This window comes from Chlorocebus sabaeus, chromosome 19 (genome assembly GCF_047675955.1).
Source record: "Chlorocebus sabaeus isolate Y175 chromosome 19, mChlSab1.0.hap1, whole genome shotgun sequence".
In the NCBI taxonomy this organism is placed as follows: domain Eukaryota; kingdom Metazoa; phylum Chordata; class Mammalia; order Primates; family Cercopithecidae; genus Chlorocebus; species Chlorocebus sabaeus.
In genome coordinates this window covers 6,694,443-6,709,027 of record NC_132922.1, presented here as the reverse complement: position 1 = coordinate 6,709,027, position 14,585 = coordinate 6,694,443, and the positions used below count along the sequence as shown (strand labels likewise).

The window sequence follows — 14,585 nt, the reverse complement described above, 5'->3', positions numbered from 1 at the left end:
ATTGGCTGCCACTTCCTTTAGGGCCCCCACTGCACCCTGTACATAACCCTGCCAGGGCATCTGTTTATTTTCCATTCTTGTAGCTTTATTTTTATTTCAAAAGGAGCACAAGAACACAGTCTGGTGGCAAAGGCTCCCTCTGTTTCCTCCTTACTTTCAGCCACTGGGCCCTTGTAGCAGTAATTCTGCTCTTGTCATTCTGGAGCGTGTCCTTTCATTCCTTTTTCTGTGAATTTTGATACATACACATAGAAATACATAGTGCTGAGTTTTCTAGTTGTATTTTTTACATAAATATCATGCTGTATCTATTTTGAAGTGTCTCACCATGTTGCCCAGGCCAGACTCGAACCCCTGGGCTCGAGTGATCCTCCCACCCCAGCTCCAAGTAGCTGGGACCACAGATGTGCACCACCACACCCAGCCTTTGCCGTATTGTTCTGCAATATGGTTTTTTTTTTTTTTTTTTTAATTTTTTGAGACAGGATCTGGCTCTGTCACCCAGGCTGGAGTGCAGTGGTGTGATCTTGGCTCACTGCAACTTCCACTTCTTGGCTTCAAGCTCTCTTCCCAGCCTCCTGGGTAGCTGGGACTACAGATTCATGCCACCACTCCTGGCTAATTTTTGTATTTTGTGTAGAGATGTGGTTTTGCCTTGTTGCCCAGGCTGGTCTCGAACTCCGGAGCTCAAGCCATCCACCCACCTCAGCCCCCCAGAGTGCTGGGATTATAGGTGTGAGTCACTGCACCTGACCCAGCCTGCTTTTGCTTTTTTAAAAAATCTCAACACCGTGCTGTGTATTGCACTTAATTAATTGTGCATTGAATCCTTCGCGAGCCTTCTGTGCCAGGTGCAAGGTCGGCTGCTGGGTGGAAGTGACCAGGATACATCTTCCCTCGGCTACATGCAGACTCTCCACAGGGCAAGGGCAGGGCCTGCCCAGCCCCGTGGCCAGCCCTTTGGCATCGAGCCACCAGTATTTGCTAGATCAGCAGGCTGTCATGCCCAAGGATTGCTGCCACCTGAATAGGACAGGGCTTCAGCTGTGTGCTCTTGATATGGAATCTGCACCACCTGTTGACCCTCTTTGGCTTTTTACCTGATTGAAATGTTCACACATTTCTTTTAGCTTCTGAACTTATTTCATCTTGAGAAATGGGCTGGAACCTTTGGCTCCAGCAGAACAAGTCCCATAAATCAGACGTTCAAGCTGAGCGATCCTTCTGGTTTTGGCCACAGTTGGGGCCTTCTTACTCCTCTGGTCTTGTCAGCACCGTTCAGAAACTCATCCTTGACTTGGAGATGACAGTGAGTTAAATGTACGTAAATACACCGAGCTCATTATTCTGGGCCGGCGTCCCGCATGACAAGGCCCACATCCATTTCTCAGTGAAAACAAACTACATCTGCCACTTGAAAGGTCAAGAAGCACTTTCATGTACGTTGTGCTCCATGGATCACTGGAAGTCCTTTTCCTCTTTCCATATCCGGGCCAGGAGGAGCAGCTGCGCTCTGGCACCGTTAGCCTCTGCTGCTTTTACCCTAGGCAAGACATTTTGTTATTCCTCTGATTTGTAATCCCAAAACAGTTGGAGATTAGACTTGGAGTTCGTAACCTCCTGGGGAGGGCCAGGCCTCACATTTCAAGGCCTTTGCACGTGTGATATGCCAGCAACAGCTCAGCCCTTTGAATTATGATCCACGGCTCCTTCCACTCACCTTCTTTCTGGATGTCAGAAAAGACTGCCCAATAGCACCTCCTCCCAGCTGCCGAGGCCGATGATATTTTTATTCTTATTTAGATTTTACTTAGGTCTTATTTTAACTCCACTGAGCTGTGAGATCTTCACCGAAGTACAACTGGACTTATTTTTAGAAGAACTGCTCTGTTAAGAAGACCTTCGTGCCTGATGAATTTAATTATTCTGATAAATTACAGCTTCTGCGAAGGAACCACACCCCTCTGAGTACAGATGGAAGTTGGAAAATTCATAGAAAGCTGTCATCTCCTGGCGGAGGCCTGGGAAACCTCATTTAACAGAGATGTCTTTGGGTTCCTCTTAAGCACGAGCGAAGGATCCCAGTGCCCCCTCCCCTGCCGGGAAGAGGAGCCAGTGGCGTGAATTGGCACGGAGCCGCACCTTTCTTTCTCCTCCTGTATCCTCCCGCGAGCTCCACAGACCACTCTGCTTCTTTGAGCAGGATCAGTTGTAACTAGAAGTGGGTAGGGCTTGAAAGGGGCTGGTTAAGTGTTTTAAAATTGAAGCGGCTTTCCTGCCATTTTCAAGTTCTTTTAGATATGCAGGGATGGAGAATGGCTGTTTTTGTTGGGGTTTTCTCTTTGATCCTGGTTCAGACGGGGCCCTCTGAAATTTCTCCCCCTGATCTTTTGTGCTCTGTGAAAACCAGGAATTGCATGGATGGTGTAGAAAATCCCCATAGGTGGCAAAGCAGCTCTGCTGTGTTGAAATGACATGCTTAGAAAAGTGTCAGAAAATGGAGATGCCATTGCTCCGGCCCCCCAGGGCCTGTGGCTTAGCCTCCCTTGGGCCTTTGTGTCTGGGCCAGACCCTCCAGGCAAGCCCCTGGTGAGGCTGTTGGGCCCATCGTTGCAGGGGTGCCTCGCCATCCCCCCGTGTCCTGCCCTGGTTCCCCTGGTGGAGCACGAAGCTGATCAGCCTTGGCGTTTTCAGATTTCTTCTCTCCGTTAAGGTAACCTTGTTCTTTAAACCAGCCTGCTTTCAAAGTTGTTTTCCTAATAATATCAAAAGGGGGAAAAAAGCTGCCTGAAAATCCTTTTTTTTTTTTTTTTTTTTTTTGGGAAAGAGCCTGGGCATAAATAAATACAACCATACAAAGAAGAAGATTAAAAAAAAAAAATCAAAGATGGAACCTTCGCGTTTGGCCTGAGGTATAAATGGCAGGGTTTTTATGACATGCTTTTAGTGTTTGATTCTCTTTCTTTCCTTTTATGTTCTTATAATTCCAAATCAGGAGCGATGGTGTTTTTTTTTTAAACCTTGCCCAATCTTTGGGTGGAGGCTTTGGAAGCAGCACATTCTCCACCATTACAGCCACTCAAAGCTGATGCCTCCCGAGGGGTTGCTGCGTGCCAGTGACTGTGCCGAGTGCGTGTCTCCTTGAATCTTTGTGATCTCTCTGAGGTGTGTTAGGCCCCACTTCACAGATGGAAACTGAGGCATACAGAGCTGTCAAGTAGCTTGCCCAAGATCACACACCTTGTCAGTGGTCAAGCTGGGCTCCAAAACCAGCAGCCTGGCTCTGGGGTTCTAAGCCCTCTGTTGTGCTGCTCCTTGAATATATTAAAAGGCCTACTATGTGCAGGAACTGGGTTGGCACTGGCAGGAAGGGAAATTCAGGAAGGAGATAGTTACATGGCTGTGTGGCTTGAGCTGGGGAGAGGGGAACACCCAGGAGGGCTTCTTGGAGGAGGTGGCCAGTAAGATGAGGTTGAAGATAGGTAGGATTTAGTAGGGCACAGTGAGGTGCAAGATCAGGTAGAACTGGCTTTAGTCCTGACTCTGGGGCTTCACATCTAACAGCACAGGACCAGCCACTCCCTCACAGACTCGTTTATTTATTATTATTATTATTATTATTATTATTTTTGAGACAGTCGGAGTCTTGCTCTGTTGCCAGGCTGTAGTGAAGTGGCACAGCCTCGGCTCACTGCAACCTCCACCTCCCAGGTTCAAGCGATTCTCGTGCCTCAGCTGCCCAAGTAGCTGGGATTGCAGGCGCCCGCCGCCACGCCTGGCTAACTTTTGTATTTTTGGTAGAGACAGCGTTTCATCATGTTGGCCAGGCTGGTCTCAAACTCCTGACCTCAGGTAATTCACCCACCTCGGCCTCCCAGAGTGCTGGAATTACAGACGTGAGCCACCGCACCCGGCTTCCCTTACAGACAAAGTGGATGGCTGGCATGGAAGGTAGCCTGCACATAGTAGGTGTTCAGGAAACATTAGTGGTGCCCTCCCCTTTCCCATGGACAGTCAGCAATATGGGTTGGACGTGTGTGTCCTGTAATCCGAGGTGGTTTGCCCTCTGGCTGGCCCACAGAATTTGAATTAATGACTCACATTTATAAATGGGGAGATTCCACACCAAACCCCGTATTTCCAGCTTTTCTTGAAAACTCAGATCTGGTGACTGCAGCCCGCACTTCCCACTCTGCCATCCCAGGCTGAGCGAGGAGTGCCCGTCTCCAGAGACAGTGTGCCAGGGGGCCCTCATCCTGTCAAATGCTCTCCTGTCTCTCTCTTCCTACCTGGCTGCCCGTGCAGGCCACAGAGCGCGGTGCTGCAGGTGAACTCTGTTGCAGTGGGAAGGAGTTGGCAGCGGCTCCCTCGTGGCTGGCTGCTGGATTCGTGGGGACAGAGACATTCTTCTCAGAACAGTGCAGACACTTAGGAAAACAAGCACAAGACGGTCTTTTTTCCTTAATCACCCATCTCATGAAATCAAGCCCCAGTCCCTTGGAAGCCCACACCCTCCACACCCTCCAGACACTGAGAGAATGCATGCCAGCATGCCTGTGCCAGCGTGCCTGTGCCAGCACACCCAGGCCAGCAGACCTTTCTCTGTGACTGAAGACAGCCGGCACTTCATATCTTTGAAGGGTTTGTCTTTCTGGCAAGTGGACGGTACTTTAAAAACCAAAACATTCCTGAGATTCACTGAAAGCCACTAAACTGGCACCGTTCAGGCGGCAAGGGTTGGGGGCGGGGGAAGCCAAGAGTGTGAGAGCAGCCCCTCCTTCCAAAAATCAGACCGATCTTCTGAAGATGATGATCAGATCCAGGCTGAAAGCTCCTCTGCAAAGGAGCTGTGTCCTTCAGGGGACCCAGGCTGCAAAATGTAGCAAGGCCCAGAAGGGCATCCCTCAAACCTTCATGGGGTTCAGCTTTGGACATGCTGGCTCTGGTTTGTCCCCACTGCACTCTGCACAGAGCTCAGAAGGCCCTTTCCTTAGCCTGGCCATCTTTCAAGGCCAGTTCAATTGCTGCCTCCTCCAGGGATCCCTCCATGCTTCTCTGTGGAATGGGGGACCTTGCCTGCCTTGTGGTCACTCTTCCCCCAGTTTGTGCCTCTCTTGGAGCCTAATCACAGAAACCCTGTACATCCACAGCTGCCTCTCCCACTTGCGGGAAGTGGTTTGTGGGCCATGTGTGGGTGCTCACGATTCCCCTAATTCCTCAGGAAATGTGAGGAATTTCCTGTGAGGCCGGTACTCCCACCACCCCATGTTACAGATGGGGAAACTGAGGCTTAGTGAGGTGAGGGGACTTCCCCAAGACCACACACCAGCAAGTGGCAATGCGAGATTTGGACTGGGGCTCTATGGCCACAGGCTTGGGCTCCTTCTGCCAACCGAGGGCTCTGCCAGCCTGTGCCCCCTCCTTCTGGCCCCCGAAGCCTTTGCTTCCCTCAGGCCATCGTGCATAACCAGCCCCTTCAGAATGCGCTGCTGAACAGGCCCTGGGCAGTGTTTGTGAGCGCGTTTCTCATTTATTAAGGTCACAAAATCCCTGGCCCTGTTTAATGTCATCTTTGATGTTCAAGGGCGGCGTGGAAATCTCTGTTTTCATGTGACCCAATTTCTAGGCTTTCAAAATGCGGCTCCTCTCCTCCTCCCTCTCTGTGTTTTTGAAATCAGGTGAGCAGGGCTGCCTGGAAGCGTTGACCACTTGCCCCGAGGTCTCCCTCCCCACCCCTCAGGCTCAGGCACGTGGGTGCAGTGCCAGCTCTCGGGCCTTGCCAAGAGGACTCATGGGCGTAGACCACCTGTATGATCCTCCACACGTAGGGAAACTGGGTCTTTTGTTCTTCCTCTACCATCAGCGTGAGCACTGCAGGCAGCTGTGCTGGACGGGACCTCCCTGCACCTGTCGTGTCTTCCTGTGATGCCAGCCAGGACATGGAACTTCCAGCCGGACCCCCTGTACTCCAGGGCTATCATATTCCCAAGGATTCCTGTGAAAAATCACTTTTCCGTGTTTCCTTTCTGCCTTTTAAGACTCTGCTGGTTACAACTCTGCTTGTAACTAGTCACATGGTACAAATAATTGCTGAAATTTGGTCCCTGTTTTCTCAGCTGATCTGGGTGACCTGTGGGGGATCTTCTGGAGTATTTTCAGGGAAGGGGGGCAGAGGGAATCTCAAAGCTCTGTGCCTGTATCATTTCCCCGTGAAGGTATTTAACATTTGTCCACTGCTGGTGCAGAGTTATGCTAAGGATTTTGGAACTTCAGCGATGAGTGGTGCCCGGGTCTTCCCTTAGGATGCTGGCTGTGGGTGGAGGACAGTGTGTGCCAGCAGCCAGGCTGGCTTGTGGCTGGAATGTGGGTTACCTGGAGAGGGCCTGCCTTTTTTTTTTTTTTTTTTTTTTTTGCTATTTAAAAAATTTGTTGTAAAATAGACATAACATAAACTTTACCATCTTAGCCGTTTTCAAGAGCAGAGTTCACTGGTATTAAGTGCGTTCTCATCGTGCAGCCATCACCACCCACCCACAGAACTCTTTCATCTTTCCAAACTGAAACTCTGCTGTCATTCAACACTCCCTCTCTATTTGCCACCTCCCCCTACCCCCAGCAGCCACCAGACTGCTTTCTCCTCTGTGCATTTACCTACTTGAGGGACCTCCTATGGATGGAATTGTACGGTGTTTGACTTTCTGTGTCTGGCTTATTTCACTGAGCATAACATTCTCAAGGTTCACCCATGCAGTAGCCTGGTTCGAACATCCTTCCTTTTTAAGGCTGGATAATATTCCGTGGTATACACGGACCACGTTTTGCTTACTCATTCGTCTGGTATTCTCAAATGCCAAGACTCAGTGACTGCAGCCGTGCCCGAAACCTCCCTCTAATCAAAACACTTCCTAACCCCAACCTGTACCTAGGCTCTGACACTCCTGCATCAGGCAGTCCTCCAGGATAAGTTACCTGTTTAAAATGCAAAATATTACTTTGGGGGGAGTGGGTAACTGGCATCCTGGGGCCCCGCTGCCATTGTCTTTATGAGGGAGGGAGGTTGTGTTGTCCTAGAAGCTGGGTCTACGGCCGCATCCCGAGAGACCATCAGGTGCCACGCTCTGGGCTGGGGACTCGACGTTCATGGTTTGGTTACATTTAGCCCTTCCAAAGACCCTGGCATTTTTGCAGTGTTACCTATAAATTCCATGTGCGGAAACATGGGTTAATTTCCACTTTTTTTTTTTTTTTTTTTTTTTTTTTGATAGAGAGTTTCGCTCTGTCACCAGGCTGAAGTGCAGTGGTGTGATCTTGGCTCACTGTAACCTCTGCCTCCCAGGTTCAAGCAATTCTCCCACCACAGCCTCCTGAGTAGCTGGGACTACAGGTGTGCGCCACCACGCCCAGCTAATTTTTGTATTTTTAGTAGAGACAAGGTATCACCATGTTGGCCAGGATGATATCAATCTCTTTGACCTCGTGATCCGCCCGCCTCAGCCTCCCAAAGTGCTGGGATTACAAGTGTGAGCCTCCGCACCCGGCCTGGGTTATTTCCACTTTGGGGCTATTTTGAGTAGCGCAGCTATGGACACGGAGTAAAAGAGGGTCCGCTTTTTCAGAAGCTGAGTATCAGGACCTTTGCTGACATGAGAGGAGCTGGTATCCTGGGGCCCCGCTGCCATTGTCCTTATGAGGATGGAGGTTGTGTCATCCTGAAAGCTGGGTCCACAGGTGTGTCCTGAGAGCCCATTGCGTGCCATGCTCTGGGCTGGACGCTTGACATTTATGGTTACGTTCAGCCCTTCCAAAGGCCCTGGCATTTTTGCAGTATTACCTATAAATGCCACATGGAGAGATGTGCAGAGAGGTGAGTGGGATGTACCTGGGGTCTCACGGCCAGCACGGGTGGGGCCCCGCTGGCCTGCTGCTCCAGAGCCATCATGCCACACCACTTGCTGCTCCGTTGCCTGCCACTGTGTAGGCTGGGTGTCCAGAGCTGGAGGTGTTCAAGGTTCGAGGTGACTCTGGTGTTAAAAGAGGAAATACGGTTTTACTTCTGAACCCGTTTCATGGAGAAGGAGGTACAGCTCTGGGCACACTGGCCTGGGTACTTTTGCGGCATGTGATCAGGGACTGCTCCCCAGCGGCCCTCCACCAGAGCCATGAAAGCGGCCAGGGCCCTACCTCCACCCGGCACCATGGACGCATCTTGGGGCTGGAACCTGGAGTCCCACATGCAGTTGGAGCTGAGGCTGTGACTGTGGAAAAAGTGTGACATCACAGAAGCAAGGGTTTTGGTGCCTGGCGTCTGTGTGGGTGGGTGTTCCTCCCTGGTGGATACGGCTGAAAGGCCTGGAGGGTGTCCCTGGTGCAGGGCGATGAGGCATCGTTTCTGGTTCTGGGGTTGTCCCTAATCACTGGGCGTTCCAGACCCTGTAACTGTTCAGCACTCCCTTGAGACGGGAGGCCATGGTGTTTCTGACTTGGAGCCTCTGGCTCTCTTTATTAGATTCTGTTGCATGTTCCAGCAGTCCTGACCTGGATGTTCCATCATATTTCTGTCCCTGTGAACGTGGCCATCACCAGTGACCCCACTTTAAACTCCAGATTCACCTGTATGCATGACCGGAGGGGATTAGCATCTTGAGTCCATGGTTCAGGATGCAGCCCCCCAGCAGAGGAAGGGCAGTTGGTGGAACGTTCATGCCCCATCGCTGTGGTCCATGCTTTGTCTGCCTCAGCGGCCTTGGTCAGATCTGGAAACATCTGGAAGCTTTGGTGTCCTAGTTATGAGTTTCAAAGAGCAGTGAAAACAGACTGGCAGAGCTCAGCGAGACCTGGGAAATACTTGGGGTGGGGAGGAACTTCAGAATGTATTCTTGGTTCGGAGCATTTTTCCCTCCGACTCTTTCTGGACAACAGGCCTTTTAGGAATGTTTGTTAAATTCTGAAAAAACAGGAATTGATTTCTCTCTGCGTCCACAGCCAACATGTGAGGCCACGGCACTCCGTGTATACTAACCTGATTTTTCTTTCCTTTTGCCCAACAGTGAGTGACCTGCAGGAAGAAGGCAAGAATGCCATCAACTCACCGATGTCCCCCGCCCTGGCAGATGTTCACCCTGAAGACACCCAGCTCGGTACGGGGCGTTCCTCCGCTCCCTGCCCTGAGACAATTGAGCTTCTGTGGCACTAAGTTGGTCTTGGGGAGGCCAATGAGGAGCCTGATAGATCTGGCCTCTTGATCAGATGCTGGGGGCATTTGGGAGTCTAAGTTCTTAGCTCAAGGTCATGTTTAGAAAAGTCCATTGGGAAAAGCAAGTCCTTCTTTGAGGGTTTCTGCCCCAGTCTTAAAACGTAAGTTTTATTATTCAGGTGGTGAAGCCAGCAGATCAGGAGAAGACTGAGTTGAAAAGATAGTTTGTTAAACTCATAGTTCTGAAAGGAGGTGTAGCAGGCCACTCAGGGCCACACCATGCCACACCTTGCCATGCCACGCCACGCCACGCCATGCCACGCCATGCCACGCCATGCCATACCATGCCACGCCATGCCATACCATGCTACGCCACACCACACCATGCCACACCACACCATGCCACACCGTGCCACACCATACCACAACACGCCATACCACACCACACCACACCATACCACGCCATGGAAGGCCACATGGAAAGCACCAGTGTCAGGCAGAGGCAGAAGGAGCAGGGCCAATCCTTTATTTTATATTTTATGTGTGTATTTTTTGAGATAGAGTCTCACTCTGTCGCCCAAGCTGGAGTGCAGTGATATGATCACAGCTCATGGCAGCCTTGACCTTCCAGGTTCAAGTGATCCTCCTGCCTTAGCCTCCTGAGTAGCTGCGACTACAGGTGTGTGCCACCATGCCCACCTAACTTTTTAAATTTTTTGTAGAGATGGGGTCTTGCCATGTTGCTCAGGCTGGTCTCCAACTCCTGGGCTCAAGCAATCCTCCTGTCTCGGTTTCCCAAAGTGCAGGGACTATAGGTATGAGCCACTGTGTCCGGCCCCGATACCCTTACTGTGGTTTTCTCTGAAGCAGTGGGCAGGGCTGGGTGAACGGGCCTAGACCTGGCTTGTTGGAGTTATACCGGTGGGCTTTGGGGTGCAGGAGCTGTCCTGAGTCTTCTCAGGAAGAAGACTCTCCTTCTTCCACACCACGTGGCGTGGCGTGGCGTGGTATGGCATGGCGTGGCATGTCCCCAGAGCCAGGGGAGATTAGGGTGAGGATATTGACTGGGAGTGTAGGAGCCCTGTGAGAGCCCAAGAAAAGAGATGGCTGGGGGCTCTGGGCTCTGGGGCTCAGGCTCTGAGCAGGTTTACATGTGAAAGGTGTGCTCCGAGAGGGTGGGTTACCATCTCTAGGAATTAGCTCGCCCTGGAGGTGCAGTCTCTCCAGTCAGCACGGCCCCAAGATGCCACACACCAGAAAATACAGAAAACAGGCCGGGCGCTGAGGCTCACGCCTGCAATCCCAGCACTTTGGAAGGCCACAGTGAGCGGATCACTTGAGGTCAGGAGTTTGAGATCAGCCTGGCCAACATGGCGAAACCACGTCTCTCCTAAGAATACAAAAATTAGCCGGGTGTGGTTAGCCTGTAGTCCCAGCTACTCTGGAGGCTGAGGCAGGAGAATCGCTTGAACCCGGGAGGGGGATGTTGCAGTGAGCTGAGATTGTACCACTGCACTCCAACCTGGGTGACAAAGCAAGACAACTCAGTGAAAAAAAAGAAAAAAAGAAGTTGCAAAACATGATTAATATGCTTCCTCCCTTTGGGCCAGCCACAGCTGCCCGCAGCCTGGGCTTACAGGGTGGGCCGTGCCAAGTGGCCCAGGCCCCTGCGCTCACCGCCTGATGTAATGGGTAACAGCTAAGACACATTTTCCTTAAAGTGTGTTTTGGGATCCAGCTGATCTGGAAGACGATTGTGGAACATTCCGCTTATTTCCAAACCCTGGTTCAAAGGGAAGTCCCAGTTCATCCCTTTTTTGTGGTTTCTGTGACAAGGCCAGGCCAGCAAGAGCTTATGGAGAAGAAATGCCAATGCAAGTTCAGCCGCCAGCCGACCCGAAGCCAGAGCTGGTGATGCTACCTGAGGTCACACTGGGGTCCACTGGGCTTCCTCTCCCTCCAGTTAGAAGACAGCAGCCCCATCAGGCGCAGTGGCTCAGGCCTGTAATCTCAGCACTTTGGGAGGCCATGGCGGGTGGATCACCTGAGCTCAGGAGTTCGAGACCAGCCTGGCCAACATGGCAAAACCCTGTCTCTACTAAAAAATGCAAAAATTGGGTGTAGTGGCTCACGCCGGTAATCCCAGCACTTTGGGAGGCTGAGGCAGATGGATCACCTGAGCTCAGGAGTTCGAGACCAGACTGGCCAACATGGTGAAACCCTGTCTACTAAAAATACAAAAATTAGCTGAGTGTGGTGGCAAATGCCTAAAATCCTAGCTACTTGGGAGGCTAAGGCAGGAGAATTGCTTGAACCCGGGAGGCGGAGGTTGTAGTGAGCCGAGGTCCCACCATTGCACTCCAGCCTGGGCAACAAGAGTGAAATTCCATCTCAAAAAATAAAATAAATAAATAATTAGCCAGGCTTGGTGGCACACACCTATAGTCCCAGCTACTCAGGAGGCTGAGGTGGGAGGATTGCCTGAGTCTGAAGAGGTTGAGGCTACAGTGAGCCAAGATCATATCACTGCACTCTAGCCTGGGCAACAGAGTTAGACCCTGTCTCAAAAAATAATAATAACTGAACTCACTCACTGAATATTTGCACAGCACCTGACTCTTTCTGAAGTCGTCTTTGTGTATTTCATATCCTTTGGGCTCATAGATGTCATCATTGTAGCGAATATTGGGGGTCCACTGTGAATGCTTCTGCTCCTGAGTCCCTTCAGTGACCCTGTGAGGTGGGCTGTATCATTATCCCCATTGTACAGATGGGGAAACTGAGGCACAGATCTACTATCAGAGATCACTAGTAAGTGCCAAAGTTTTGAACCCCGGGCGTTTTGCCCCCAGAGCTGGGCTGCTCCCCCTGCTCTAGACCCTCTCAGTGAAGATGGTGGCCCTCATCAGAGGTGAGCAGGACAGGTCTCCGTCCTTGGGCACATTTTATTGCAGCTGATGGATGCTCTGCTGTGATGCACAAGGTGGGGAGGGCAGGGGCTTGGTTGCCACAAAACACTGGCACAGAGATACCATCCCCGCCCAGCCTCTGGGCGCTGCTTCTCCTCTGACTGAAGTGGAGAGAAGCCCGATCCAGGCCCACCCAGCCTGTGTGGACCCGGACCTGCTGAAGATTCTGAGCCCACGTCTGACCCCCTGGCACCCCCTGGGCTGGGCAGCACTTGCTGCGAGTTCCCTGTGGGGGCCACATGAGCTGGGCGGGCCCAAATCTTGCTTCTCAGTTCAGCGAGAGCTAGGTGTGAGGACACGCTAGATAGGGCAATGCTTAGATTTTTAGTGTGGGTTAAAGGGGCTGTTCCCAGAAATGGCCTCTCTGAAGGCTGGGATTGGGTAGTGACCTGCTTGCTCTCCGTCCTGCACCCCCTCCCATACACGTGTGGATGCACGGCCTGGTCCTCCTCCTTGCCCACCTGAGATAGGTGGCCCAAAGGGGGTCTCAGACGTGGGTCACACAGGCACACCAAGTCCTTTGGGACAGGAGAGCTTGGAAGATTTGGCGTTTGGGCTGAAGGATCTGAGCTGGGGAGCTGAGATCTGAAGGGTGAAGGAAACGGGTCAGGGAGAGAGTGTCGGACAGCGGGAGCAGGTGCCACGGCTCAGGACAGGCGGCAGTGAGGCTTCAAGGAGGAAGGCCAGACGGGCTGGAGCAGATTGCACCAGGAGGGCAGGAAATGAGGCTGGAGAGGGGCCCTGGAGGCCGCATGGAGGACGCTGGCCTTGATCCCAGCAGGAGTGGGAGGCTGTGGAGGCCTTCGCAGAAGACATCGTCAGGACTCCCGAGTGCTCCCTGCACATTACCTGGAGTGTCCTTCTCAGGCATCAGATCTGTATGACTTCAAAAATAGTTTCTCCACGTTGTCAGTTTACACTCTGCTGCCGGGAAGCTGCATCACATCTGTATCAGCAGCAAAGTTTCACTCAAAGCCATTTTCTTTCTTTCTTTCGTATTTTATTTTATTTTATTTTATTTTATTTTATTTTATTTTATATATTTTTAAAAATAGAGACAGAGATTTCACTATGTAGCTCAGGTTGGTCTGGAACTCCTGGGCTCAAACCATCCTCCCTCCTCAACCTCCCAAAGTGCTGGGATTACAGGTGTGAGCCACTATGCCCAGCTTCAAAGCTGTTTTCATTCTGACCGACATGGTCAGTGTCCCCAGCCCCATGGGAGCCTGTCTGGGCTCTGGGACCCTGGTCTCTACTGTGTCCTGGCCGTCTCCACTTATATGTCCTGGGGGGTACCTGGCTTCTGCCTGAAGCCTCTCTTGTGCCTTTTTTCCTCTTTAAGAGAGAGGCGTGGTGTGGAGCCTCCCGGTGAGTGGACCCTGGGCCTCACCCGCCCCATGCTCTGTGCAGGTCCCGGAGCTGGACAGTGTGGGCAGCCTGAGACCCCCTTGCCCTTCCCTGAGTGTGTTCAGAGATGCTTGGCGCCCGCTGGCTTCTATGTGGCGCTGGGCATTTCTGCTATGGAGCACGCCTGGCTTCTGTGGGTGCCTCCTCCACAGTCCCGCCTCTGCACCATCTCCACGGCACTGTCCTCCATGACGGGCTGGGCTAGCTGCCTGGTGTCTGTGGGATCCAGGCTGAAACATGGAGGGAAAGCAAACAGGTAGAGAAATAGAAAGAGGATGAGGATGAGCACATTTCACTGTTAAACCTCATCCACCACCCCTTTTTTTTGCTATTTATTTCTCAGTATTTTTTCTGCATGTTATTTTCATACAACATTGCATATTGATTGTTTTCCACTGAATGTACCAAACATTTTCCATCTCATTATAACCATCCCAACTCTTCCTATGTATTTATAATTAGTGGCCACAGGGAACTACCTGGTGCCTGAAGCTGTCTCACATACTGGATCCCGGCTGGGGGATGCATCTCATGCCCTGTAAATGCCGCTCTTTCCTTATTTCTCCTGAAACGTGGAAATGGTTTGGACCGGCTGCTGGTGGAGTCTGGGAGGGGCGAGGTCAGGCAGAACAATGGAGTTTGACTTCATCCCCTTCCGGAAGAGGGGAAGGCAGGAGGAGGCCCCATCCACCTTCCAGAAGGCAGTTCCTCACAGTCACCCTCCCCTAGTGCTGGGTTCTCTGCTTCTCCATTTGTCAGAGATGAGTCGGCCTCCCCCGGCTCCCCATGTCCCTGCTACCCCCACAATCGCTGACCGTGACTTCCTTTTGTCCCTGGCAGAGGAGAACGAGGAGCGCACGATGATCGACCCCACGTCCAAGGAAGACCCCAAGTTCAAGGAACTGGTCAAGGTAAGAAGCTCCATCTTGGTTGGAATCTTCCTCTTAGGGTGAGGCCTTGGCTTTGGGGTTCAGGGCTCTCGTGGACAAAGGGAGCTAAACCCGGGGCTCCTGAAA

General features: G+C 51.7%; 1 protein-coding gene across 6 annotated transcripts in view; it reads left to right on the top strand.

Annotated features, from left to right (window-relative positions):
* PARVB (parvin beta) overlaps positions 1-14,585 on the top strand; it is a 157,660-nt gene that overhangs the window by 84,892 nt on the left and 58,183 nt on the right. For all 6 annotated transcript variants that reach the window (XM_073006623.1, XM_073006621.1, XM_073006625.1 and 3 more), the window contains 2 exons: positions 9,048-9,137; positions 14,410-14,480. In XM_073006623.1, coding sequence (XP_072862724.1) covers positions 9,048-9,137; positions 14,410-14,480 — 161 coding nt within the window. The remainder of the gene's footprint in view (positions 1-9,047; positions 9,138-14,409; positions 14,481-14,585) is intronic.